The sequence below is a fragment of the Erythrolamprus reginae genome, chromosome 3 (genome assembly GCF_031021105.1).
Source record: "Erythrolamprus reginae isolate rEryReg1 chromosome 3, rEryReg1.hap1, whole genome shotgun sequence".
NCBI lineage: Eukaryota > Metazoa > Chordata > Lepidosauria > Squamata > Dipsadidae > Erythrolamprus > Erythrolamprus reginae.
Window position 1 is genome coordinate 8,366,007 of NC_091952.1, and position 27,750 is coordinate 8,393,756.

Sequence of the window (27,750 nt, forward strand, 5' to 3'; positions counted from 1 at the left end):
AAAATCTAAACCAGAAAATCCTTGAGTTGAATTGGACCCGCTGAGCCCAGCGTCTACGACAACCCACTGGAAAAGTAAAATAAAATAAATCTTATCGGCGAGAGCGGTGCTTGGAGGCTGGCCTCGGCCCAACACACTATGGCTGCGTTCCCATCAGATGTTTTGCAAGAAGGGGAAAAATAAATAAATCGAATAAATAAATTCCCCAGAGGCCACGACCTGGGGAGAAAACCCAGAAGAGATACTCCTGTATAATTTTAAAAAAGGGGAGAGAAAGAGACCGAGTGCGGCTTAAGCAGGGAGGGTCCAATCGCGGCACCTTAAACGCTGCGGAAGTCTGACTTTTTTTTTTTCATTTGCTCACCTGAAAATTGGCTGTGTTCATCATTCTCCCCTACATGGATTTTTCAGGTGATGGAGACGAGTAAGGGAAGGAAAGCAGTTCCTTCAAAACCCCTGGGCCTTTTTCCCCCCCCAAAGGTCTGTTGTTAAGGGGTTGAATCAAGTATGTCGCAGAGAGAAAAATCAGAAAACCGGGCACCTTGTTTGAATTCAGCTATCCAAACGGGAAGCGCCTGGAGTAAACTACCAGGGAGGGGGTGGGCCTTTGTGTCTTGACCCAAGCCCTCCCCCCTCCCTCCCAGGATCCTCTACTTTAGCAGAAAGACTAAAAAACTCCCCCTGGGTTCAATTTCACTCTCCCCACCTTTTTTTTTTAATAATGGTTACGGGAACACTTACTCTGAAAATATAGCACAAGACTTAAATGTCCCGTAACCCATAAATCCTTATTTTGGAAAATATGATGGTTTGGAGTTGGAAGTTAGAGTGAGCAGAAGAAGTAACTCTCATTAAAATTGTGGAGATTGCTCTCCCTCTTCCCTCTGAAATATTGGACAGTATTCTCCGATATTTCCCAAGGGGGCTGAAGACTCGTTCTCAGTTTGCTTTAGATTTTAATTTAATTTAACTTCTCAGTATTTGTGGTTTGCCTGCTTATAAGTTAGAAAACAGTGAACCAGAGATTGATATATATACATATATATTATTTTAAGTTGAAGTGCAGGCAAAAAAAAAACCCCTCCCATTCTTAGCTCCAGCAAGCAACTCTCTTCAAATATAAGCGGCAACGTCCTGGGAGTTTTTATCTCTGAAATAAATCTCTGCCTTGTGATTCCCATCAGGGGAGACTCCCCTAGTCTTAGTGGGCACTTGATGTGCAACGTTGCAGTTCGTTCCATGTCGTGTCATCGGAAGCCTTGTGTCAACAGTAGCAAACCATCGTTTGTAGAGCTCCGTGCTTGGTAAATAGGGTTATGTGCTGAATTCCTTCGGTATTTTTTCATTCTGCTCCGAAGGGATGTGTTTAATTGTTCAACGCTCCGTATCGCTTTTTCTTCGACTTGAGTTGGTTTGTTGGTCATCATCTTGGACAAATGGCCCACGAAGTCTGACATAGGGCTCACGTTTCAATTGTACAGAAAGCAGTTTTATCAAAGAACCTACAAAGTTCTTCTCAGTGACTTGGGTTTAATCTTCGCATTTAATTCAGTAAATCCACCTTCTTTCGGCATTAAATCAATTCTGCCCGCAAAGAGGCCATTCTTCCCATCAGCTTTACTTCTTTCCGTTTGTTCTTGGATTTTCTCAAGAAAAAACGATCGGAGTTATAGTCCGAAGGTTTTTCTTCATCTCCTTCTTCGTTAAAAAAACACAATCGAGAATTTATTTTTCAGTGTGTAGAAAAGTTTTTTTTTTAAACCCCAAGGATCTCAATGGAGCCTTTTTCTTTGGGGTGCAAGATAGCAAGACTTGCAAGCCGCTGTGATTTGTTCAGCTGTTGTTTTATCAATATACGAAGGTAGAAAAAAATGTGCTTGGGTGACGGCATTTAACTGTGAAATAACATAGGCTTTAACATTGTAACAGAAGGGGAATTGTCAGTGTGCTATTCCTACACACCAGCATATACACACACACTGGTTAATCCAGTCGGTGTGTTTTAGTAAACTAACGTGGCCTGTGACATCTGTTCTTGCAATATATATATAAATATATATATTGCAATTCCCTACAATGTTTATTGTTTCCAGTTTCACATACGTATCCTTTTTTGGTAGCTTTGGATAGAATCGCCAAGTTGTACTTTCACAAAAGGCTTTGCTTTCCTAAGGTAGTGAAAGATGTAAATAGCTTAGAGATTTTAAGATTGGAAAGGAAAAGTTACTTCTGGAGCATGGAGAACCTTTGGAATAAAAGTGGTTTCAGAAATACAGATTTTTATCAAACTACATGTCTGTGTCAAATAAAAATGATTCCAACTTAAGCAAGCAGTAGTGTTTGTTTGTTTGTTTGTTTATTTATTTATTTTATTTTATTTATTCAATTTTTATGCCGCCCTTCTCCTTAGACTCAAGCCGGCTTACAACATGTTAGCAATATCACTTTTTAACAGAGCCAGCCTATTGCCCCCACAATCCGGGTCCTCACTTTACCCACCTCGGAAGGATGGAAGGCTGAGTCAACCTTGAGCCGGTGATGAGATCTGAACTGCTGACCTTCAGATCTACAGTCAGCTTCAGTGGCCTGCAGTACAGCACTCTACCTGCTGCGCCACCTCGGCTCATATTGGTACTTCGTCCTGGGAATCTATTCGCCTCTATATGTTCCTTCCATTGTTCTCACTGACAACTTTCAAGAGTTAAGAGGGGGAAGGTTGTATATACTCCAGAGAGCAAATCAACAAATATTAAATATGTTCTACCTATCCATGCATCCATCATTACCATCTATCCATCTCTGTCTGTATCATCTATCATCTAACTTTGCCGTCAGGCATGGGGAAATTGATTCTCCTGGGCCGTTCCGTTTTATGTATGGTTTGTCTGGGATGTATGACTGTTTTTTATATTAAGGGTTTTAACTGTTTTTTTTTAAATCATTGGATTTGTACTGTGTTTTGCTGTTGTGAGACGCTCCAAGTCTCTGGAGAGGGGCGGCATACAAATCTAATCTAATATAACCCATCCACCCACCCACCCACTGAATCCTACACAGGAAGAAACCCGAATATGCCAAGACCGTCATATCTGTACCCATGAAAATCTACGAAAACATATATATATGTTTACATACAGCAAAAATATGTGATATATATATATATACACACTGAAGAACATGTAACCAACCAGCGCACATAGAAACAGAAGATTGATGGCAGAAAAAGACCTCATGGTCCATCTAGTCTGCCCTTATACTATTTCCTGTATTTTATCTTAGGTTGGATGGATTTACCAACCACGTGTGCTGGGAGTTTGTTCCAAGCATCTACTACTCTTTCAGTAAAATAATATTTTCTTACCTTGCTTCTGATCTTTCCCCCAGGTAACCTCAGATTGTGCCCCCTTGTCCTTGTGTTCACTTTCCTATTAAAAACACTTCCCTCCTGAACCTTATTTAACCCTTTCACATTTAAATGTTTTGATCATGTCCCCCCTTTCCCTTCTGTCCTCCAGACTATACAGATTGAGTTCATTAAGTCTTTCCTGGTACGTTTTATGCTTAAGACCTTCCACCATTTTTGTCGCCCGTCTTTGGACCCGTTCAATTTTGTCAATATCTTTTTGTAGGTGAGGTCTCCAGAACTGAACACTGTATTGCAAATGGGGTCTCACCAGCGCTCTATACAGCGGGATCACAATCTCCCTCTTCCTGCTTGTTATACCTCTAGCTATGCAGCCAAGCATCCTACTTGCTTTCCCTACCGCCTGACTGCACTGTTCACCCATTTTGAGACTGTCAGAAATCACGACCCCTAAATCCTTCCCTTCTGAAGTTTTTGCTAACACGGAACTGCCAATACAATTTGCTAAAAATACAAGATTTGCTAAAACGCCTAGAACCCCCCAAGAATTGAGCTCATTCTCTTGAAATCGTAGCCAATCCAAAGACAATAAACTCTGCTTACCTGAGTCCCCTATTCAAGAGCAACTCGACAGAAATAATCTATTTTGGCCACGAGATGGCGCTCTCGTCCTGCCTTTGCTAGAAATGTTCACCGCTGCTAAAAACAATAGCCAATGGCCTTGTAGTAGGCCGCAGTCCAGGGATCGGGGGCCAGAATAGAACAGAACAGAATTAGAATAAATAGATTAGAATTAGAATTTCAGAATGAGAATTAGAATTAATTAGAATTGGATTTGGAATTAATTAGAATTAATTAGAATTAGAACCAATTAGAATTAGAATTAATTAAAATTAGAATAAATAGAATAGAAAAGAATAGAATTCTTTATTGGCCAAGTGTGATTGGACACAAGGAATTTTTCTTGGTGCATATACTCTTGGTGTACATAAAAGCTACGTTAATCAAGAATCATAAGGTACAATACTTAATGATAGCCCAGGTGCAAATAAGCCATCCAATCATGTTAGGAAGCAGTCAGTTTTAATTATTTATTTATTAGTTAAATTTGTTGTTCTGCCGGGCTCTCTGGTAGAAGCCTCCCGATAATTCACAGGTACAAATTTCAGACACACACACACGTTTGAAAATTCAAAACAATGTCCTTTATCACAAAATTCAAAAGAAACAAAGCACCCTTTTTGTATTGCAAAGAGCACTCGTCCCCAAAACAACCTTGTCGGCTGTACAAGTCCCTTAACCAGTCCTTAAGTATTTATTTATTTATTTATTTATTTATTTATTTATTTTATTTTATTTATTCAATTTTTATGCCGCCCTTCTCCTTAGACTCAGGGCGGCTTACAACATGTTAGCAATAGCACTTCTTAACAGAGCCAGCCTATTGCCCCCACAATCCGGGTCCTCATTTTACCCACCTCGGAAGGATGGAAGGCTGAGTCAACCTAAGTCAAACTTAGCTAGTAGCTGTGAAGAAAGGTCACAGCCCTCCTTCTTCCCACGAAGTGAAACGCACACACACTTTGCTTTGGTGTCAAAGGCGTGAAAAATCCACAAAGTTCAGACACAGCGAGGCACGATCCTGAAGAACTGCGATTAGATAATCTTCCACAACGGCCAAACTAGCACGCTGATATTTATAGCAGCAGCTCTAATTACTGGAGCCCCACCCAAACACAGGTGGCCTCTCTTATCTCCTGTAATATTTCCTCCATTGGTCTCTTCGATGCATAAGTCTGCGCCTGCGTGGGTCCAAGACTTCGTCATTCGAATCGACCGAAGATAATGGTGATTGGCTTCCTGGGCTGTGTGCCAAGCCCCCCTCTTCCAAGTCACCCCCACCTTCTTTGTCCGAGGAAACTGCACTCCCTGACTCTGCCAGCAACAAAACAGGCCTAGGACATGTTGACGTTTCCCCTGCCTCCACCTCCACATTCCCTGGGGCAGGAGCTGGGCCAGAGCCAACCACAACATTTCTAAGCTGCCCAACTCCTTGCTAACTCGTGGGTTGTTGATGGGGGCAGGCAGAGGTGGTATTTACTGGTTTTCTGAACTACCCAAAATCCCCACTATCGTTTCTTCAAAACTTATTATTATTATTATTATTATTATTATTATTATTATTATTATTATTATTTATTAGATTTGTATGCCGCCCCTCTCCATAGATTTGGGGCGGCTCACAACAATAACAAGAACAATGTAAGAACAAATCTAATAATTTAAAAAACGCTAAAAACTCCATTATTAAAAGCAAACAAACACACAAACATACCATGTATAAACTGTATAGGTCTGGGGGAGATGTCTCAGTTACCCCATGCCTGACAGCAGAGATGGGTCTTAAGAACTTTACGAAAGGCAAGGAGGGTGGGGGCAGTTCTGATATCTCCGGGGGGAGCTGGTTCCAGAGGGTCGGGGTCACCACAGAGAAGGCTCTTCTCCTGGGTCCCGCCAAACGACATTGTTTAGTCGACGGGACCCGGAGAAGGCCCACTCTGTGGGACCTAACCGGTCGCTGGGATTCGTGCGACAGAAAGCGGTCCCGGAGGTATCCTGGTCCGATGCCATGAAGGGCTTTATAGGTCATAACCAACACTTTGAATTGTGACCGGAAATTGATCGGCAACCCATGCAGACTGCAGAGTGTTGGTGTAACATGGGCATACCTGGGGAAGCCCATGACTGCTCTCGCAGCTGCATTCTGCACGATCTGAAGTTTCCGAACACTTTTCAAAGGTAGCCCCATGTAGAGAGCATTACAATAGTTGAACCTCGAGGTGATGAGGGCATGAGCGACTGTGAGCAGTGAGTTCCGGTCCAGATAGGGCCACAACTGATGCACCAGGCGAACCTGGGCAAACGCCTCCCTCGCCACAGCTGAAAGATGTTTCTCTAATGTGAGCTGTGAATCAAGGAGAACGCCCAAGTTGCGGACCCTTTCTGAGGGGGTCAATAATTTCCCCCCCCCCCCAGGGTTATGGACGGACAGATGGAATTGTCCCTGGGAGGCAAAACCCACAGCCACTCCGTCGTATCCAGGTTGAGTTTGAGTCTGTTGACACCCATCCAGAACTGGTCAGAACCTGCTCAAACCCACCTCTCTCTGACACAAAAACACGCCCAGGGAATGGATGAGTCAGCCGGCTTGAACTTCGCCAAATCTGAATCAGTGAATCAGAAAAAAAGGAATATTCTGCCTCTGCCGGTTGTTGCTGAAAAGTCCCTTGTGGTTTTTTTCCAGCCGGGCTGGTGACAGGCGTCTCATCCTGACCTCAGCTGAAAGTTGATTTTCTCAGCGGAGGAGCCAAATAATCTCAAACAACACACACACACCCCATCCACCCTCCTTTTTAAAAACTTTATTGAATTTTGCCTCTGGGGCTGTGTCTCAAGAGGATGACTAAATGCCTAATTTCTTTTCAAAACAAACATACGCACCACCAGGCGGCTTTTCCAAGAGAAACAAAGCCCTGCCGGATTTCCAAATCACGGAAAAAGAAAATGACAGGTACTTCTCGACATAGAAACATAGAAGATTGATGGCAGAAAAAGACCTCGTGGTCCGTCTAATCTTCCCTTATACTATTTCCTGTGTTTTATCCTAGGATGGATCGATGTTTATCCCAGGCATGTTTAAATTCAGTTACTGTGGATTTACCCACCACGTCTGCTGGAAGCTTGTTCCAAGCATCTACTACCCTTTCAGTCAAATCATATTTTCTCCTGTTGCTTCTGATCTTTTCCCCCCAACTAACCTCAGATTGTGCCCCCTTGTTCTTGGGTTCACTTTCCTATTAAAAACACTTCCCTCCTGACATGCAACTGTTAACTGAGTGATCGAAGTTACAGCAGCACTCCAGACTGGTGTGGTCCCGACTTACCGCCACTACCGGTGCAAATCGCACACAGCTCCAGCTGACCAGTGGGCGGCCGCATTCCGGTGAGATTTTGCTTCTGCGCATGCGCAGAAAGGAAAATCTCGCAAGAGGACGTGCATGTGAGATTTGGGTGGTTTTGATGCTTCCATGCATGCGCAGAAGCAAAATCTTGCCGGGATGCGCATGCCTGCACACCAGTTACTCAGAGCTGTATCGTTTTTACTACCGGTGCGCAGTGTGGCCCGTATCAGTAAGGAACCCAATACTGCGGCACTGGGGGAAAAGGGACTTACCACGAGTCTACAGAGAGGGGCGGCATACAAATCTAATAAATTATTATAAATTATTATTATTTTTTGCACTTGTGACCATTGTAGCATCCCGGGAGTCGCGGGAACGGAATTCAGATGCTTGGCAACTTGGCTCTTTTTTATGACCAGTCCGGGGGTCACATGATCCTCGTTTTGCGACCTTCCGACAAGAGAGGAAACTTGATTCACTTAACAACCCCATTACTAATTTAACCGCTGCAGTGACTCCTTTAAGAACTGCATCCAGAAAGGTCCCAAAACAGAGCAAAACTCACTTAACGCCTGTCTCATTTTAGCGACAGAAATTTGGGGCTCAGTTCTGGTCATAAAGCGAGGACTCCCTATACAGTGGTGCCTCTACTTACGAACTTAATTTGTTCCGTGACCAGGTTCTTAAGTAGAAAAGTTTATAGGAAGAAGTAATTTTTCCCATAGGAATCAAGATAAAAGCAAATAATGTGTGCGATTGGGGAAACCACAGGGAGGGTGGAGGCCCTGTTTCCTCCCAGGAGATTCCTAGAGAGGCCCCACGGAGGCTTCTCTCTGCCTTTTCCGGTTACAGTTTCAGAGGCTCGGGGTTTGTAAGTGGAAAATGGTTCTTGAGAAGAGGCAAAAAAATCTTGGACATCCGGTTCTTCTCTAGAAAAGTTCGTAAGTAGAGGCGTTCTTAGGTACAGATACCATTGTATTTATTTTTTTCCCCTCCAACACCTGCAAAATCACCTCCTCCTCCTTTTTTTATTTTTTATTTTTAATCTGTGTTGAGGCAAAAGTTGCCATCAACCGAATGCTATTTGTTCATTCATCTGGGGACTAATTCTGCATTACATCCCCTTTTTTTCCAGTGGAATTAATTAAATGACTCAGTGGGAGGGAAATGGCTGGGCTTCCCATCCAGATGTTTTCAATCTTAACTCTCACCTCTTCTTCCCCACTCTGTTTGACCCTCCAGAGCGGCCTGAGATGACACACTGGAGAGCCTAACCTCACAAAGGAGAAGTTGTTCGAGCTGGCAGAATGTCAGTGTATTTTATTAGATGTTTTTATCCCGTTTTCATGACTTCATAAGTAACTCAAGACGTTGAACATAATACAGTACTCCTTCCTCCTCCTCAGTAATGGGAGCAGTGGGGGTAGTAATTTTATGTACTATTCATTGAATACTTAATAGGGTTTTTTAATTGTCCTTACTTCTCTAGTACCTTAGTATGATCCTTAATTACTTTTAAAGTAGGAAATAATTAAATAGTAATGTTTTTCCCCATAAATACTTTTTTAATCATTGCCTAGAAGTGAATTTTTATAGCAATTGAAAAAAATTGAGCTACTTGCCTAATCTGTTATCCTACTGAACTTGGGGGTTCGGTACAAAACCTTAAAATGTTCCTGTGCTCCTCAACAAATAATGCTGTCTGTCGTTTGTCCTTTAGGTGGCTATTCAAATAATGTGACTGAATCAACCGAAAAAGAGTCCAAGCACCTATTTGAAAACTTATCTTGGTTGATAAGCCACTCCCACCCAGTCACTTGACCTTTAAGCTACCACCAGCCCGGTCACATGATTGTCAAGCCACTCCCACATGGTCACCTGGCTGGCAAGCCATTCCTATCCAATCATATGACCATCCAGCCACACCCACAGTGTGGCAGGAAAAATTTTGGCAGCCCACCACTGCTCCTCCTCCTCTTATTTTCCTCACTACAACAATCCTTGGAGGAGTTTTGGCCTAAGAGAGAGGGATTAGCCCAATGCCAAGCTGATTCTGATGCCTGTTCTGCCGGCGTGTTTCAACCGCCCGTAATTATAGGGTAATTAGTCCAGGAAGACACACACCACACGATAAAAGGAAAACCCAAAAGTTTTTATAAACAGAAAAACAGAAACAGCTCCCTTTTTAAATGTCAAAGGGATTTTCTGGTACACACAAGGCACAGGTTAAATGCAATCCAATTGCTCACCCAATAACTGGGAAATTGAGTCCAATTCTAAAGTCCAGAAGGTCCACACGCAATCTTGAACAGCACAAAACTCATGATCTTGACGAAACAATGAATCAGATAAACTGCCATGAGGCTAAAACACCAGGCTGCCCTTTTATCTGTAGCACTAATTACAGCAGCCCCACCCAACCACAGGTGGCCTCATTTTCTCTTGTAATAATCCTTCAGTTGTTGTCTCCTATGCATCACTCTATTCATGCGTGGATATGTCATTAATTCTTGTTCAGAATCCAGGGATGATACAGATGACTGATCTCTTCCTGGGCTGCTTCCCTGTCACTCACGCTTCCTTGGTCAGAGGAGGCTTCTTCGGCAGATTCCATTGGGAGCAAAACAGGCCTGCGGCATGTGGATGTCTCCCCCACATCCACCTGCACATTTCTTGGAGCAGGAGCTGGGCCAGAGCTAACCACAACAGATGCCTACAGTAGGACTAGAACTCACAGTCTCCTGGTGATTGGCCCAAAGTCACCCAGCCAGCTTTCGTGCCTAACGCAGGACTAGGACTCACTCCAGGTTTTCAGGCCAGCGCCTACGAAACATTAAACCTCGAAAAAAATCCCAGCAGGCTTTAACCAACTTCAGCATGTTAAGTGAATGCAAGTAAGAGATGCCATTTAAATTTATTCCAATAGGCAACTAACTTTGCTGCACAGCTAGAGGTATAACAAGCAGGAAGAGGGAGATTGTGATCCTGCTATATAGAGCGCTAGTGAGACCACATTTGGAATACTGTGTTCAGTTCTGGAGACCTCACCTACAAAAAGATATTGACAAAATTGAACGGGTCCAAAGACGGGCTACAAGAATGGTGGAAGGTCTTAAGCATAAAATGTATCAGGAAAGACTTCATGAACTCAATCTGTATAGTCTGGAGGACAGAAGGAAAAGGGGGGACATGATCGAAACATTTAAATATATTAAAGGGTTAAATAAGGTCCAGGAGGGAAGTGTTTTTAATAGGAAAGTGAACGCAAGAACAAGGGGACACAATCTGAAGTTAGTTGGGGGAAAGATCAAAAGCAACATGAGAAAATATTATTTTACTGAAAGAGTAGTAGATCCTTGGAACAAACTTCCAGCAGATGTGGTAGATAAATCCACAGTAACTGAATTTAAACATGCCTGGGATAAACATATAGAAACATAGAAACATAGAAGTCTGACGGCAGAAAAAGACCTCATGGTCCATCTAGTCTGCCCTTATACTATTTTCTGTATTTTATCTTAGGATGGATATATGTTTATCCCAGGCATGTTTAAATTCAGTTACTGTGGATTTATCTACCACATCTGCTGGAAGTTTGTTCCAAGGATCTACTACTCTTTCAGTAAAATAATATTTTCTCATGTTGCTTTTGATCTTTCCCCCAAATAACTTCAGATTTTGTCCCCTTGTTCTTGTGTTCACTTTCCTTTTAAAAACACTTCCCTCCTGGACCTTATTTAACCCTTTAATATATTTAAATGTTTCGATCATGTCCCCCCTTTTCCTTCTGTCCTCCAGACTATACAGATTGAGTTCATTAAGTCTTTCCTGATACGTTTTATGCTTAAGACCTTCCACCATTCTTGTAGCCCGTCTTTGGACCCGTTCAATTTTGTCAATATATCCATCCTAAGATAAAATACAGAAAATAGTATAAGGGCAGACTAGATGGACCATGAAGTCTTGTTCTGCCATCAGACTTCTATGTTTCTATGTTTCTATGTTTCTATCCGGTAGCAAACAAAGGAGAAAATTCAAACTTTTAAGCTATGCGGACTTCAACTCCCAGAATTCCCCAGTCCGCCACTTTTTAAATTTGTCAAGTTTGAAAAACACTGCATGAATTATCCTCAGCAACCAATATTCAGGGAATGGATGTCCTGAAACTATTATAGTAGTAGTAGTAGTAGTAGCAGCAGCAGCAGCAACAGCAGCAACCACAACAACAACAACAACAACAAACAGCAGCAGCAACAACAACAACAATAATAATAACAACAACAATAGCAACAACAACAGAGTTAGAAAGGACCTTGAAGGTCTTCTAGTCCAACCCCCTGCTTGGGCAGGAGACTCTACACTATTTCAGACAAATTGTTATCCAACATCTTCTTCAAAACTTCCAGTGTTGGAGCTTTCACAACTTCTGGAGGCAAGCTGTTCCACTGGTTAATTGTTCCAACTGTCAGGAAATTTCTCCTTAGTTCTAAGTTGCTTCTCTCCTTGTTTAGTTTCCATTCATTGCTTCTTGTCCTATCCTTAGGTGCTTTAGAGAATAGCTTGACTCCCCCTTCTTTGTGGCAACCCCTGAGATATTGGAAGGCTGCTATCATGTCCCCCCTGGTCCTTCCTTTCATTAAACTAGCCATGCCCAGTTCCTGCAACTGTTCTTCATATTCTGGAATCAACTACCCACCCCCCGGAGATACGCCCTGCTCCCACCCACCTTGTTTTCCGAAAAAGTTTAAAGACTAATCTTTGTCGCCAGGCAAAGATCTTTCCCCCTGACCAATGAGTGTTTTTTAGTGGAGTTTATTTATTTATTTATTTATTTATTATTTAGATTTGTATGCCGCCCCTCTCCGCAGACTCGTTTATGGAATGAATGATAATGAATGTTTTGAATTATTTTAGGATTTTTAGGGTTTTTTAAATTATATTAATTGGATTAGATGTACTACTATGTTTTTATTATTATTATTATTATTAATATTAATAATAATTATTATTTATTAGATTTGTATGCCGCCCCTCTCTGCAGACTCGGGGCGGCTCACAACAGTGATAAAAACAGTATACAATGACAAATCTAATATTAAAAGTCTAAAAAACCCCATTGTTTAAAAATCATACATACAACATACCATACATAAAACTGCATAGGCAAGGGGAGATATCTCAGTTCCCCCATGCCTGATGGCAGAGGTGGGTTTTAAGGAGTTTACGAAAGGCAAGGAGGGTGGGGGCAGTCCTAATCTGTGGGGGGAGCTGGTTCCAGAGGGTTGGGGCCGCCACAGAGAAGGCTCTTCCCCTGGGTCCCGCCAGACGACATTGTTTAGTCGACGGGACCCGGAGAAGGCCAACTCTGTGGGACCTAACCGGTCGCTGGGATTCGTGCGGCAGAAGGCAGTCTCGCAGATATTCTGGTCCAGTGCCATGAAGGGCTTTATAGGTCATAACTAACACTTTGAATTGTGACCGGAAACTGATCGGCAACCAATGCAGACTGCGGAGTGTTGATGTAACATGGGCATACCTAGGGAAACCCATGATTGCTCTCGCAGCAATATATGCTGTGAACAGCCCCGAGTCCTCGGAGAGGGGTGGCATACAAATCCAATTAATTAATTAATTAATTAATAATAAATAAATAATAAATATGTTTTAGTCTCCAGTTCCCTCATCATCTTTATTGCACTTGTCTGCTCTTCTAGAGTCTCAACAACTTTTTTTACATTATGGCGACCAAAACTGAATGCAGTATTCCAAGTGTGGCCTTACCAAGGCCTTACAAAGTGGTATTAACACTTCACATGATCTTACTCTTAAATATAGCATTGGAAAGTTGTCATGTGATTTCATCAAGTACCTTTACTCCTTCACTCCTTCACTCCTCCACTCAAAACAGAACACCCTACGAAAATAGACTAACAATCCTGGGTCTAGAAAGCTTAGAACTACGGCACCTAAAAACACGATTTAAGTATTGCCCACAAGATCATATGCTGCAACACAAGAGCACGCAACAGATTCAAACTTAATATTAACCGCTACAAACTTGACTGCAAAAAATATGACTTTAACAATCGAGTTGTCAAAGCGTGGAACTCATTACCGGACTCAATAGTGTCAATCCCTAACCCCCAACATTTCTCCCTTAGAGACTATCCACGATTGACCTCTCCAGGTTCCTTAGAGGTCAGTAAGGGGCGTACATAAGTGCACTAGTGTGCCTTTTGTCCCCTGTCCAATTATCTTTCCTTTATCTCATATATCATATATATTTTCTTCCTTTCATATATCTTCTCCTCTATTTTTACATATTATCTCTATATATTTTACTTCAATGGGGGAATATTTAGAAAATGAATTAAAGGGGAGGGATAAAATGGCAGGAGCGAGCACCCAGTGGACTGTATTAAAAAAGGCCGTCTTAAAAGCCACTGGACTGTATGTAAGACAAATAACTAAAGGTAAAAGGAAGAAGAAACCGCTATGGTTTAGCAATGATGTAAGGGCTATAGTCAATGAAAAAAAGGCTGCCTATAGGAGGTATAAAGAGTCTGGAAGTATAGCTGATAGGGAGGTGTATAAAATGAGACAGAAGGAGGCGAAACAGATAATATATGCTGCTAAAGCCTCAAAAGAGGAAGAAATAGCAAAATCTGTAAAGAAAGGGGATAAAACCTTCTTCAGATATATTAGTGATAAGAAGAAGAAAAACTGCGGCATCACGAAACTTAGTACCTGGAATAATACATGCATTAATGGTAATAAGGAGATTGCTGACCATTTCAATAGCTACTTCTGTTCAGTTTTCTCAAAAGACACCGTACAAAATAATACTATAGAGGGATATAGCATTGCTTCCAGCTGTACGGATTCAGCTCCAGTGATCTTAGAAGCCGATGTCTTAGAAGAACTTGAACGATTAAAGATAAATAAGGCAATGGGTCCAGATGGCATCCACCCCAGAGTTCTTAAAGAACTCAGATCTGTCATTACTACCCCCCTGACTGATTTGTTTAACCAATCCTTGTTAACAGGAGAAGTTCCTGAGGATTGGAGAATGGCCAGTGTTGTGCCTATTCACAAGAAGGGCAGTAGAGAAGAAGCTGGTAACTGCAGGCCAGTTAGCTTGACATCAGTTGTAGTTAAAATGATGGAGACTCTACTCAAAAAGAGGATAAATCAGCACCTAAAAAACAATAACTTATTGGACCCAAATCAGCATGGCTTTACTGAAGGCAAATCATGTCAGACTAATCTCATTGATTTCTTTGACTATGTCACAAAGGTGTTGGATGAAGGTGGTGCCGTGGATATTGCCTACCTGGACTTCAGCAAAGCCTTTGATATGGTTCCACATAAAGAGCTGATAGATAAATTAGTGAAGATTGGACTTAATCCCTGTATAGTTCAATGGATTTGCAGCTGGCTGAAGCATAGACATCAGAGAGTTATTGTTAATGGCGAGTATTCTGAGCAGAGTCAGGTTACAAGCGGTGTGCCACAAGGGTCTGTTCTGGGTCCTATTCTTTTTAATATGTTTGTGAGTGACATAGGGGAAGGTTTGGTAGGGAAGGTTTGCCTATTTGCCGATGACTCTAAAGTGTGCAATAGGGTTGATATTCCTGGATGGGTCTGTAATATGGTAAATGATTTAGCTTTACTAGATAAATGGTCAAAGCAATGGAAACTGCAGTTTAATGTTTCCAAATGTAAAATAATGCACCTGGGGAAAAGGAATCCGCAGTCTGAGTATTGTATTGGCAGTTCTGTGTTAGCAAATACTTCAAAAGAAAAGGATTTAGGGGTAATGATTTCTGACAGTCTCAAAATGGGTGAACAGTGCAGTCAGGCGGTAGGGAAAGCAAGTAGGATGCTAGGCTGCATAGCTAGAGGTATAACAAGCAGGAAGAGGGAGATTATGATCCCGCTATATAGAATGCTGGTGAGACCACATTTGGAATACTGTGTTCAGTTCTGGAGACCTCACCTACAAAAAGATATTGACAAAATTGAACGGGTCCAAAGACGGGCTACAAGAATGGTGGAAGGTCTTAAGCATAAAACGTATCAGGAAAGACTTAATGAACTCAATCTGTATAGTCTGGAGGACAGAAGGAAAAGGGGGGACATGATCGAAACATTTAAATATATTAAAGGGTTAAATAAGGTTCAGGAGGGAAGTGTTTTTAATAGGAAAGTGAACACAAGAACAAGGGGACACAATCTGAAGTTAGTTGGGGGAAAGATCAAAAGCAACATGAGAAAATATTATTTTACTGAAAGAGTAGTAGATCCTTGGAACAAACTTCCAGCAGACGTGGTAGATAAATCCACAGTAACTGAATTTAAACATGCCTGGGATAAACATATATCCATCCTAAGATAGAATACAGAAAATAGTATAAGGGCAGACTAGATGGACCATGAGGTCTTTTTCTGCCGTCAGACTTCTATGTTTCTATGTTTCATGTCTATTCTCTTCCATATGTATTGTGTATTGGACAAATGAATAAATAAATAAAATTTATCAAAGTTCAAAGGAGCTAGCAATTCATTGGAAGATTTTTTTAAAAAAAACACCTCCAAGTAGGAATTCAGCCTCTCTTTTCCACTCCTCCTGCCTCCTTGTGTTCTTCCAACATGTGCCCTAAAGCCCAGATAAAGATTAAAAGAAATGTTGAAAAGGCATCTAACAGCTTCTTCTATAGCCCGCAAGATTCTTTTCCCTGAAAATTAATGTTAATTAGAGTTCGTTTATGTCTAAAAACCAGCCAGGAGAGAATAATCCCTTTCATTTAGGATGGATAGTTGTCTGAGCTGGCATCAGGTTGGGCCTCAGCTGGAGGGAGTCCTCTGCAAAGGGGCACTGTGGAGGGAAAGAATAATAGAATTAACAGAGTTGCAAGGGACCTTGGAGGTCTTCTAGTAATCTAGTCCAACCCCCGGCTCAGGCAGGAAACCCTGCCTGGAGTATTGCCCACAAGATCTTATGCTGCAACGTCCTGCCTGTCGGCGACTACTTCAGTTTCAACCGCAACAACACAAGAGCACACAACAGATTTAAACTTAATATTAACCGCTCCAAACTTGACTGTAAAAAATATGACTTCAGTAATCGTGAGACTCATTATCGGACTCCATAGTGTCATCCCCAAACTCCCAACACTTTACCCTTGGATTATCCATGGTTGACCTCTCCAGATTCCTAAGAGGTCAGTAAGGGGCAAGTACAAGTGCACTAGAGTGCCTTCCATCCCCTGTCCTATTGCTCTCCTATATCTCCTATACCTTTCTTCTATTCCTATATCTCTTCTTCTATTATTTCATTGATATGTTCTATTCCTATAACTTCTCTTCTATTCTTTCTTTGATATATTTTACTATGAGTATCTCCTCTGTAACCTTCATCATATATTTTACTATGTGTATACCCACTAAAACCCTCATTGTGTATTGGACAAAATCAATCAATCAATCAATAAATGAATAAATTATGTAAATTATGTGTGGTTGTGATTGTATTGTATTGATTGATTTTAATGATAGCGGGGTTTTAGTCCTAGTTTTTAATTATTAGATTTGTATTGTATTGTTCTTTTGCTGTTGTGAGCCGCCCTGAGTCTTCGGAGAGGGGCGACATACACGTCTAATAAATTATTATTATTATTATTATTATTATTATTATTATTATTATTATTATTATCAATAACAATAACAATAACAATAACAATAACAATAACAATAACAATAACAATAACAATAACAATAACAATAACAATAACAATAACAACAACAACAACAACAATAACAATAACAATAACAATAACAATAACAATAACAATAACAATAACAATAACAACAACAACAACAACAACAACAACAATCTGGACAAGGCATTGTCCAGTCTCTTCTGGAAAACCTCCAGTTTTCTGACGACAGAAAACTCCACATTTTGGACAGAGAAAACTGCTGGTTTGAAAGAGGAGGTCAAAGAGCCCAGTTACGAGGGTCGCCCAGAAAGTAATGCACCACGTTTTTTTTCTCAGCCTACAGTAATGGTACGAATGCAAAACTTTAGATATACATTATTTGAATTGTCAGGAGTGCGTCCGTAAATTTTGCTTGAGAGCGAGATTTTGGCAATTTTGGATGGGTTTTTTGCTTCTGCGCATGCGCGGAAGCAAAAATATCAACGAACATTGCTGATATTTTGATATGACCTAAGTGCTAAAGCCCACTGCAACAATATCGCCAAAAAAGCCTCTAGAGTTGTTAACCTGATCCTACGCAGCTTCTGCTCAGGCAATCTCACTCTACTCACAAGAGCCTACAAAACTTTTGCCAGACCCATCCTAGACTACTGCTCATCTGTCTGGAACCCACACCACATCTCAGACATCAACACCCTTGAAAATGTCCAAAGATATTTCACCAGAAGAGCCCTTCACTCCTCCACTCGAAACAGAATATCCTACGGAAATAGACTAACAATCCTGGGCCTAGAAAGCCTAGAACTATGGCGCCTAAAACACGATTTGAGTATTGCCCACAAGATCATATGCTGCAACGTCCTACCGGTCAATGACTACTTCAGCTTCAACCGCAATAACACAAGAACACGCAACAGATTCAAACTTAATACGAACCGCTCCAAACTTGACTGTAAAAAATATGATTTCAACAATCGAGTTTTTGAAGCGTGGAACTCATTACCGGACTCAATAGTGTCAACCCCTAACCCCCAACACTTCTCCCTTAGACTCTCCACGATTGACCTCTCCAGGTTCCTAAGAGGCCAGTAAGGGGCGTACATAAGTGCACTGGTGTGCCTTTCGTCCCCTGTCCAATTGTCTCTGCTTTCTCTCACTTATCATATATATGCTCTCCCTTTCATATATCCTCTCCTCTAAGTTCACTTTCACCCTCATTTATATTATCACGTGTCTATTTTTCTTCCTATGTATTTGTGTATTGGACAAATGAATAAAATAAATAATAAATAAATAAATAAAATAAAATCTAGTCTTTGCATGAGATTTAGCTTGCTGTGCAGGTTCAGAAGCCAGATCTCACGCCAATGGCCACACAGGTGACCAATGGGTGCACATGCGGGACAGCCTTCGAGGGCACTTCGGTAAAAGGTAAGTGGAACAGCCCATCGCTAGGTGGGGGGAACACTTTGGGACATACCTGAATGACTGAGAAGTTCCATATATGTTCCAAGGATTAATTGTTCTCACTGTCAGTAAATTCCTCCTTAGTTCTAGGTTGCTTCTCTCCTTGATTAGTTTCCATCCATGGCTGCTAAGGAAGTGGGAAAGATGAAAGTCCTCAGGGTTGATAAACATGGACTGAGACACTCTGCAGAACATCCAAGGATGGTGTTAACCTTGCCTTTCGTAAACTTCTTAAAACCCACCTCTGCCGTCAGGCATGGGGGAACTGAGATATTCTTTCCCCCTAGGCCTTTACAATGACCCGGGGTGGCGCAGCAGGTAGAGTGCTGTACTGCAGGCCACTGAAGCTGACTGTAGATCTGTAGGTCAGCAGTTCAAATCTCATCACTGGCTCAAGGTTGACTCAGCCTTCCATCCTTCCGAGGTGGGTAAAATGACCCAGATTGTGGGGGCAATAGGCTGGCTCTGTTAAAAAGTGCTATTGCTAACATGTTGTAAGCCGCCCTGAGTCCGAGGAGAAGGACGGCATAAAAGTTGAATGAATGAATGAATGAATGAATGAATGAATGAATGAATGAATGAATAAATAAATAAATAAATAAATAAATAAATTTACGCATGGTATGTCTGTATGTATGTTTGGTTTTTATAATAAGGTTTTTTTTTAGTTATTTTAGTATTGGATTGGATTGTTACATGCTGTTTTCATCATTGTTGTTAGCCGCCCCGAGACTACGGAGAGGGGCGGCATACAAATCCAAGAAATAAATAAATAAAATCAATAAATAAATCTGCATTAGTACCTCGACTTATGACCACAATTGGGAAGCTAAATTTTATTGCTAAGCTGGATGGACGGCAAGTGACTTGCACCCCATTTTATGACCTTTTTCACGCTGATTGTTAAGGGAATCGCTATAGTTGTTAAGTGAATTGTGCCGTCGTTAAAGCAAACCCAGCATTCCCTTGTTGACTTTGTCAAAAGCCGTGTGGAAGGTCACAAAAAGCAATCACTCGCCCTCAAAGGTCATAAAAGGCATATCAGTTGCCTCATGACTGAATTTTGATCATATGACCGCAATGGTCGTTAAGTGCAAGGACCAGTAGTAAGTCACAATTTCCTGTGCCAGTATAACTCGAACAGTCATTACTTGCAGGAAATCTATTTACCATAAGTCACCTAGCAGCTGTTTGAAATTACGACGGATGCTCCCGCAAATGCGATTTTGAAAACTGTTTTTTCTCCTTGATTAGTTTCTATCCTTCCTTCCTTCCTTCCTTCCTTTCTTTCTTTCTTTCTTTCTTTCTTTTATTTTATTTATTTGTCAAACTGTTTTGTGTCTAGTTGTCTTGGTGTGCAGTGCTCTGTAGCAATGTTTTGAGGGTCAGAGTTGAAACAATTTGTGTCCATGATGCGAGGGGTCAGTAAATATTTTCACCACCGTCTTTTTGACTCGTGCAGTCTACAGGTCCTCAGTGGAAGGCAGGTTGGCAGCAATTGTTTTTTTTGCAGTTCTGATTCTCCTCTGAAGTCTGTGTTGATCTTGTTGGGTTGCAGAACCGAACCAGACACTTTGAGTTTCCTGAGTTGGCGCAGAATAAGTAGAAAGTAGTGATAGAAAGGATAAAAAGACAGTTCAGGTGCTTTGAAAAATAAGTTGACACTTTCCTCTTTTTTTGCGGTAGCCCCTCAAATACTGGAAAGCTACAATCTTTCTTTTCTCTAGACTACAGATACCCAAACCTTGCAACACAGGGTCTTTGCAACACAGGGTCTTTGCAACACACCATTGTTGGATTGTAACGGACCGTTGACGTCTTCCATTGACCGAGGGAAAATAAATTCCCCGCTGGGGTCGTGGCAGGGAGCCGAGGGCGAAATTAACCACCAACTGCAATGGATTACGAAGGCCAACTAGGGTCGCCCGTTGCATTCTCAGATGTTATATGAGTATCTTAAGCCGGGAGGATGGGAGGGGGCCTTGTCAAACTTAATAGGAAACATATGTTTCTCTCTCTCTTTCTGTGTATGTGTGTGTGTATTCCCCTCCTCCTCCTCCTCCTCTCCTCCCTGCTTGCTCTTAAAGCTGGGAAATTCCTGCCTGCCTCTATTTTTATTTTTATTTTTTGCAGATCAAAAATCGCAGAAACGTCGTCCCCCCTTCCAGCAAATACCATGCTGAGCACAATTGTAGCTTTTTCAAGTATTTGGCTTGTCCTGTCCACCCCTCTCTTGGCCAGTTCCTGCCCCAGCCGGTGTTTGTGCTTCAGGACGACGGTCAGATGTATGCATTTGATGCTGGAGAGCGTTCCCGAAGTTTCGCCGCAGACCAACGTCCTGTAAGTAGTTTGTTTTCCTCGGGTGATCGATGCTGGGTTTGCTTCTCGAATCAAGTTGTGGCGCACAAAGGCCTTTGCTGAGCCAAGGTAGCCTAGAGAGCTAACCTGGCTAGGCTTCAGCAGGCTTCTTGTCGCAGATGTGATAGTTAGGATTGCAAAAATGAATGGTTTGCTTCTTTTTTAAAAAAAAAATATCAGTGGAATAATAGGAATGTACTTTTTAGGGCTGTTCCAATGCCAAACTTTGAATGGTCAGAAGTGTTTTACGAGAGAGAGAAAGAGAGACAGACAGACAGACAGACAGACAGATACATACATACTTGATATATTAATTAGATGATAGACAGACAGACAGATGAGATAGATAGACAGATAGATACATACATACACATATTAGATGATAGAAAGATGATAAATTGATACATACGTACATACATTGACATATTAGATGATAGATAGGTAGATAGACAGACAGACAGATAATGATAGGTAGCTAGGTAGGTAGATACATACAAACAAACATACTTACATGAGATAGATAATAGATGAATAATGATAGATTACATAGATGATAGATGGATGGATTGACATAGGTACGTATATACATTCATTGACATATGAGAGAGACAGAGAGAATACATAAATGAGAAATAGATGATGCAGATAGATAGATAGATAGATAGATAGATAGATAGATGATAGATAGATAGATAGATAGATAGATAGATAGATAGATAGATAGATGATAGATAGATAGATAGATAGATGATAGATAGATAGATAGATAGATGATAGATAGAGACAGATAGATAGATAGATAGATAGATAGATAGATAGATGATAGATAGATAGATAGATAGATAGATAGATAGATAGATACATACATACATACATACATACATACATACACATATTAGATGATAGAAAGATGATAAATTGATACATACGTACATACATTGACATATTAGATGATAGATAGGTAGATAGACAGACAGACAGATAATGATAGGTAGCTAGGTAGGTAGATACATACAAACAAACATACTTACATGAGATAGATAATAGATGAATAATGATAGATTACATAGATGAAAGATGGATGGATTGACATAGGTACGTATATCATTGACATATGAGAGAGACAGAGAGAATACATAAATGAGAAGTAGATGATGCAGATAGATAGATAGATAGATAGATAGATAGATAGATAGATAGATAGATAGATAGATAGATAGATAGATAGATAGATAGATAGATAGATAGATGATAGATAGAGACAGATAGATAGATAGATAGATAGATAGATAGATAGATAGATAGATAGATAGATAGATAGATAGATAGATGATAGATAGATAGATAGATAGATAGATAGATAGATAGATAGATAGATAGATAGACAGACAGACCTCCGAGACTGCCTTCTGCCGCACGAATCCCAGTGGCCGATAAGGTCCCACAGAGTTGGCCTTCTCCAGGTCCCATCGACTAAACAATGTCATCTGGCGGGACCCAGGGGAAGAGCCTTCTCTGTGGCGGCCCTGGGTCAGATAGATAGATAGATAGATAGATAGATAGATAGATAGATAGATAGATAGATAGATGATAGATAGATAGATAGATAGATGATAGATAGATAGATAGATAGATAGATAGATAGATAGATGATAGATAGATAGATAGATAGATAGATAGATAGATAGATAGATAGATAGATGATAGATAGATAGATAGATAGATAGATGATAGATAGATAGATAGATAGATAGATAGATAGATAGATAGATAGATAGATAGATAGATAGATAGATAGATAGACAGACCTCCGAGACTGCCTTCTGCCGCACGAATCCCAGTGGCCGATAAGGTCCCACAGAGTTGGCCTTCTCCAGGTCCCATCGACTAAACAATGTCATCTGGCGGGACCCAGGGGAAGAGCCTTCTCTGTGGCGGCCCTGGGTCAGATAGATAGATAGATAGATAGATAGATAGATAGATAGATAGATAGATGATAGATAGATAGATAGATAGATAGATGATAGATAGATAGATAGATAGATGATAGATAGATAGATAGATAGATAGATAGATAGATAGATAGATAGATAGATAGATAGATAGATGATAGATAGATAGATAGATAGATAGATAGATAGATAGATGATAGATAGATAGATAGATAGATAGATAGATAGATAGATAGATAGATAGATAGATAGACAGACCTCCGAGACTGCCTTCTGCCGCACGAATCCAAGTGGCCGATAAGGTCCCACAGAGTTGGCCTTCTCCAGGTCCCATCGACTAAACAATGTCATCTGGCGGGACCCAGGGGAAGAGCCTTCTCTGTGGCGGCTCTGGGGTCAGATAGATAGATAGATAGATAGATAGATAGATAGATAGATAGATAGATAGATAGATAGATAGATAGATAGATGATAGATAGATAGATAGATAGATAGATAGATAGATGATAGATAGATAGATAGATAGATGATAGATAGATAGATAGATAGATAGATAGATAGATAGATGATAGATAGATAGATAGATAGATAGATAGATAGATAGATAGATGATAGATAGATAGATAGATAGATAGATAGATAGATAGATAGATAGATAGATAGACAGACCTCCGAGACTGCCTTCTGCCGCACGAATCCCAGTGGCCGATAAGGTCCCACAGAGTTGGCCTTCTCCAGGTCCCATCGACTAAACAATGTCATCTGGCGGGACCCAGGGGAAGAGCCTTCTCTGTGGCGGCCCTGGGGTCAGATAGATAGATAGATAGATAGATAGATAGATAGATAGATAGATAGATAGATAGATGATAGATAGATAGATAGATAGATAGATAGATGATAGATAGATAGATAGATAGATAGATGATAGATAGATAGATAGATAGATAGATAGATAGATGATAGATAGATAGATAGATAGATAGATAGATAGATAGATGATAGATAGATAGATAGATAGATGATAGATAGATAGATGATAGATAGATAGATAGATAGATAGATAGATGATAGATAGATAGATAGATAGATAGATAGATGATAGATAGATAGATAGATAGATAGATAGATAGATAGATAGATGATAGATAGATAGATAGATAGATGATAGATAGATAGATAGATAGATAGATAGATAGATAGATGATAGATAGATAGATAGATAGATGATAGATAGATAGATAGATAGATGATAGATAGATAGATAGATAGATAGATAGATAGATAGATAGATAGATAGATAGATAGATAGATAGATATGGATGGATGGGACAGGGGGGATAATAGTATGTAGGTATACATTCAAACATGTAGATATTTCTAGAAGAGGAGGAGAATGTATCATTCTTCCCCACAACTTCATTGCTGTAAATAGAAGGAACATCTGGGCTGCCAGGCCAAGGAATAAAATTTTGACACTCTGGTTGGTTTGCATGGAGCAAATGCCAGGGATTGTGATGGTCATATAGCAGAAAAAGAAACACAACAGATACAGTGGCCCCTCTACTTACGAACTTAATTCATTCCGTGACCAGTTCTTAAGTAGAAAAGTTTATAAGAAGAAGCAATTTTTCCCATAGGAATCAATGTAAGAGCGAATAATGCAGGCGATTGGGGAAACCACAGGGAGGGTGGAGGCTCTGTTTCCTTCCAGGAGATTCCTAGAGAGGCTCTACGGAGGCTTCTCCCTGCCTTTTCCGGCCCTGTTTCCTCCCAGGAGATTCCTAGAGAAGCCCCATGGAGGCTTCTCCCTGCCTTTTCCGGCCCTGTTTCCTCCCAGGAGATTCCTAGAGAGACCCCATGGAGGGTTCTCCCTGCCTTTTCCGGCCCTGTTTCCTCCCAGGAGATTCCTAGAGAGGCCACACAGAGGCTTCTCCCTGCCATTTCTGGCCCTGTTTCCTCCCAGGAGATTCCTAGGGAGACCCCACGGAGGCTTCTCCCTGCCTTTTCCAGTTACAGTGGAAAATGGTTCTTGAGAAGGGCCAAAAAAATCTTAAACACCCGGTTCTTATGTAGAAAATTTCGTAAGTAGAGGCATTCTTAGGTAGTAGTACCACTGTATTTGAGAAGACCTGGAGTAGTAGTAGACCTCCAAGGTCCTTTTCAACTCGTATGTTCTAGAAACACAGCAACCTTGTTTTAAAAGAGTGTGCATGGATGTGCTTCCTTGCCGCTGTGGGTATCTTGCACTGGCGAGGCCGGATGAATGAAACCTTTGTACTTTGGAGAATTGGTGATGCAGGAGTAGAACCTTTGCAATCGGCTGTGAGGGAAGCTTGAGTACATGGGACAGCACATAGGAAAACATTCCTTTTGGAACCATTCCAACAATACTCCTTTCACAAGTTTGTGGGGCGTTTCCCCAAATGAGGTAGAAACGTGATTTTTACACAGGCTGGTTGGTGCAGGTCCCGTAGCATCGCTTAGGAAAACTGATTCCATAGTGTTGTGGTTAGCGCTGGCCCAGCTCCTGCCCCAAGGAATGTGCAGGTGGATGTGGGGGAAACATCCACATGCCGCAGGCCTGTTTTGTTCCCGATGGAATCTGCCGACGAAGCCTCCTCTGACCAAGGAAGCGTGAGTGACAGGGAAGAGGGGAGTTTGGCAGACAGCCCAGGAGGAGATCAATCATCTGTATCATCCCTGGATTCTGAACAAGAATTAATGACACACCCACGCATGTGTAGAGTGATGCATAGGAGACAACAACTGAAGGATTATTACAAGAGAAAATGAGGCCACCTGTGGTTGGGTGGGACTGCCGTAATTAGTGCTACAGATAAAAGTGCAGCCTGCTGGTTTAGCCTCATGGCAGTTTATCTGATTCATTGTTTCGTCAAGATTGTGGTTTTTGTGCTGTTCAAGATTGTGTGTGGACTCTCTGGACTTTAGAATTGGACTCAATTTACCAGTTATTGGGAGAGCAATTGGACTGCATTTAACCTGTGCCTTGTATGTACCAGAAAATCCCTTTGACATTTAAAAAGGGAGCTGTTTCTGTTTTTCTGTTTATAAAAACTTTTGGGTTTTCCTTTTATCATGTGGTGTGTGTCTTCCTGGACTAATTACCCTGTAATTACGGGCGGTTGAAACACGCAGGCAGAACACACAGTAGGTGTTGTGATTCAGCCTGAGGCTCCTCAGGGACCGGCTGCGTCTCTGCTGGATCCATGCCCGGAGGAGGAGGACAGTGAACAGGAGGGGGAGGAACAGGCAGACGGGGGAGAGGAAAGTCAGGAAGAGGATGAGGGAGAGCAGCCTGAGAGCCCCGGGACGGGGGCTCTCCCCAGCCAGTAGCCTGGCCTCATTGGATGAGGAAGCACAGGCTATAATTGACATGAGACAGTGACGTGCAGCTCAGAGACGGGACCAATTAGAAAGGTATTGGCACCACTGAATTGGCAACAGCTGGGTTTGGGTGTGGTTCTCCTCAGCAGGGTTTAAAAGGCAGGCCAGCCCTTGAAGCAATGTATCAACTGGAAGTTCTGTGACCCTGCTTTGCTTCTCGGCGTCTCTGATCTTGGCTTGTGGCCTAGAAGTCTGGAAGACTTGGGGAAGGCATATGTTTGTTATCTCCAGCGTTGTTTTTGACAGCAAGAATCCTGTTTTACTTCATGGCCTTCGTGAAACCTCTTTGAAGTTCCAGCGTGTTCCTGTTTGTAAGGACATTTTCTGATACCTGTGTTTGTTTGAATTATATAAACTGCCTTTGCTTTTTACCAGTGTGTCTGGATTCTCTTTTGGGGTTGGTGTTTGCTTCTGGAGGGACCCAGACAGAACAGTAGGAAAGCAAACTCCCTGGTTTTGTGTGAATTGTGCAATTGTATGTGTACCAGTGGTGGACTCAGGTATGCAGTACCAGTGGCAAAATTTTTTTTTTCTTCTTTTTTTCCCTTCTGGGCTCTGGGTATGTTTTTCCTATTGCAGTAAATAAGGTTGAATGTGTATAATTTTAGAAGAGCTGTGTGTGTTTGTGTGTACATACACTTTATATAGTAGATAATCAGAGGTGAGCTACTGCGCGGACTTGAGGGTGGGATGAAGTGGGGTAGCAAAAATGGAGCTCCACTCCAGAACACCCAGTTTGTACTGAAAGATGTTGAAACAAAATGCATAATCCCAGCGACCAGTTAGGTCCCACAGAGTGGGTCTTTTCCAGGTCCCGTCAACCAAACAATGTCGCTTGGCGGGACCCAGGGGAAGAGCCTTCTCTGTGGCGGCCCCGGTCCTCTGGAACCAACTCCACCCCAGAGATTAGAATTGCCCCCACCCTCCTTGCCTTTCGTAAAACCCACCTCTGCCGCCAGGCATGGGGTAATTGTGATACACTTTCCCGCTAGGCCTTTACAATTTTATGCATGGTATGTCTGTATGTATGATTGGTTTTTATATAATGGGTTTTTAACTGTTTTTAGTATTGGATTATGCTCATATACTGTTTTATTACTGTTGTTAGCCGCCCCGTGTCTGCTGAGCGGGGCGGCATACAAATCCAATAAAATAAATAAATACATAAATACAAATACAAATACAAATTCAAATTCAAATTCAAATACAAATACAAATAAGTAAATAAATAAACAAACAAACCACACCCACAGTGTGGTAGTAAAAATTTTTGTAGCCCTTCACTGGTGTGTACGTACATTAAGAACCTGGAGACGAAAATGTACGAAAACCAGTTGCAGGAACTGGGTATGTATAGTCTGGCGAAGAGAAGGACCAGGGGAGACACGATAGCAGACTTCCAATATTTGAGGGGCTGCCACAGAGAGGGGGTGGCAGGTTGTTTTCTAAAGCATTTGAAGGCTAGAAAAGGAAATTTTGCGCCAACGGGCTCCCTCCTTGCCTTTCGCAAACTCTTCAAA

General features: G+C 41.4%; 1 protein-coding gene across 2 annotated transcripts in view; it reads left to right on the plus strand.

The window, feature by feature from the left end:
* The first annotated feature begins 20,601 nt into the window (after positions 1-20,601).
* Positions 20,602-27,750, plus strand: part of LOC139163587 (peroxidasin homolog) — a 128,936-nt gene continuing 121,787 nt past the window's right edge. For both annotated transcript variants that reach the window (XM_070744446.1, XM_070744445.1), the window contains exon 1: positions 20,602-20,855. In XM_070744446.1, coding sequence (XP_070600547.1) covers positions 20,692-20,855 — 164 coding nt within the window. In that variant the 5' untranslated portion in view covers positions 20,602-20,691. The remainder of the gene's footprint in view (positions 20,856-27,750) is intronic.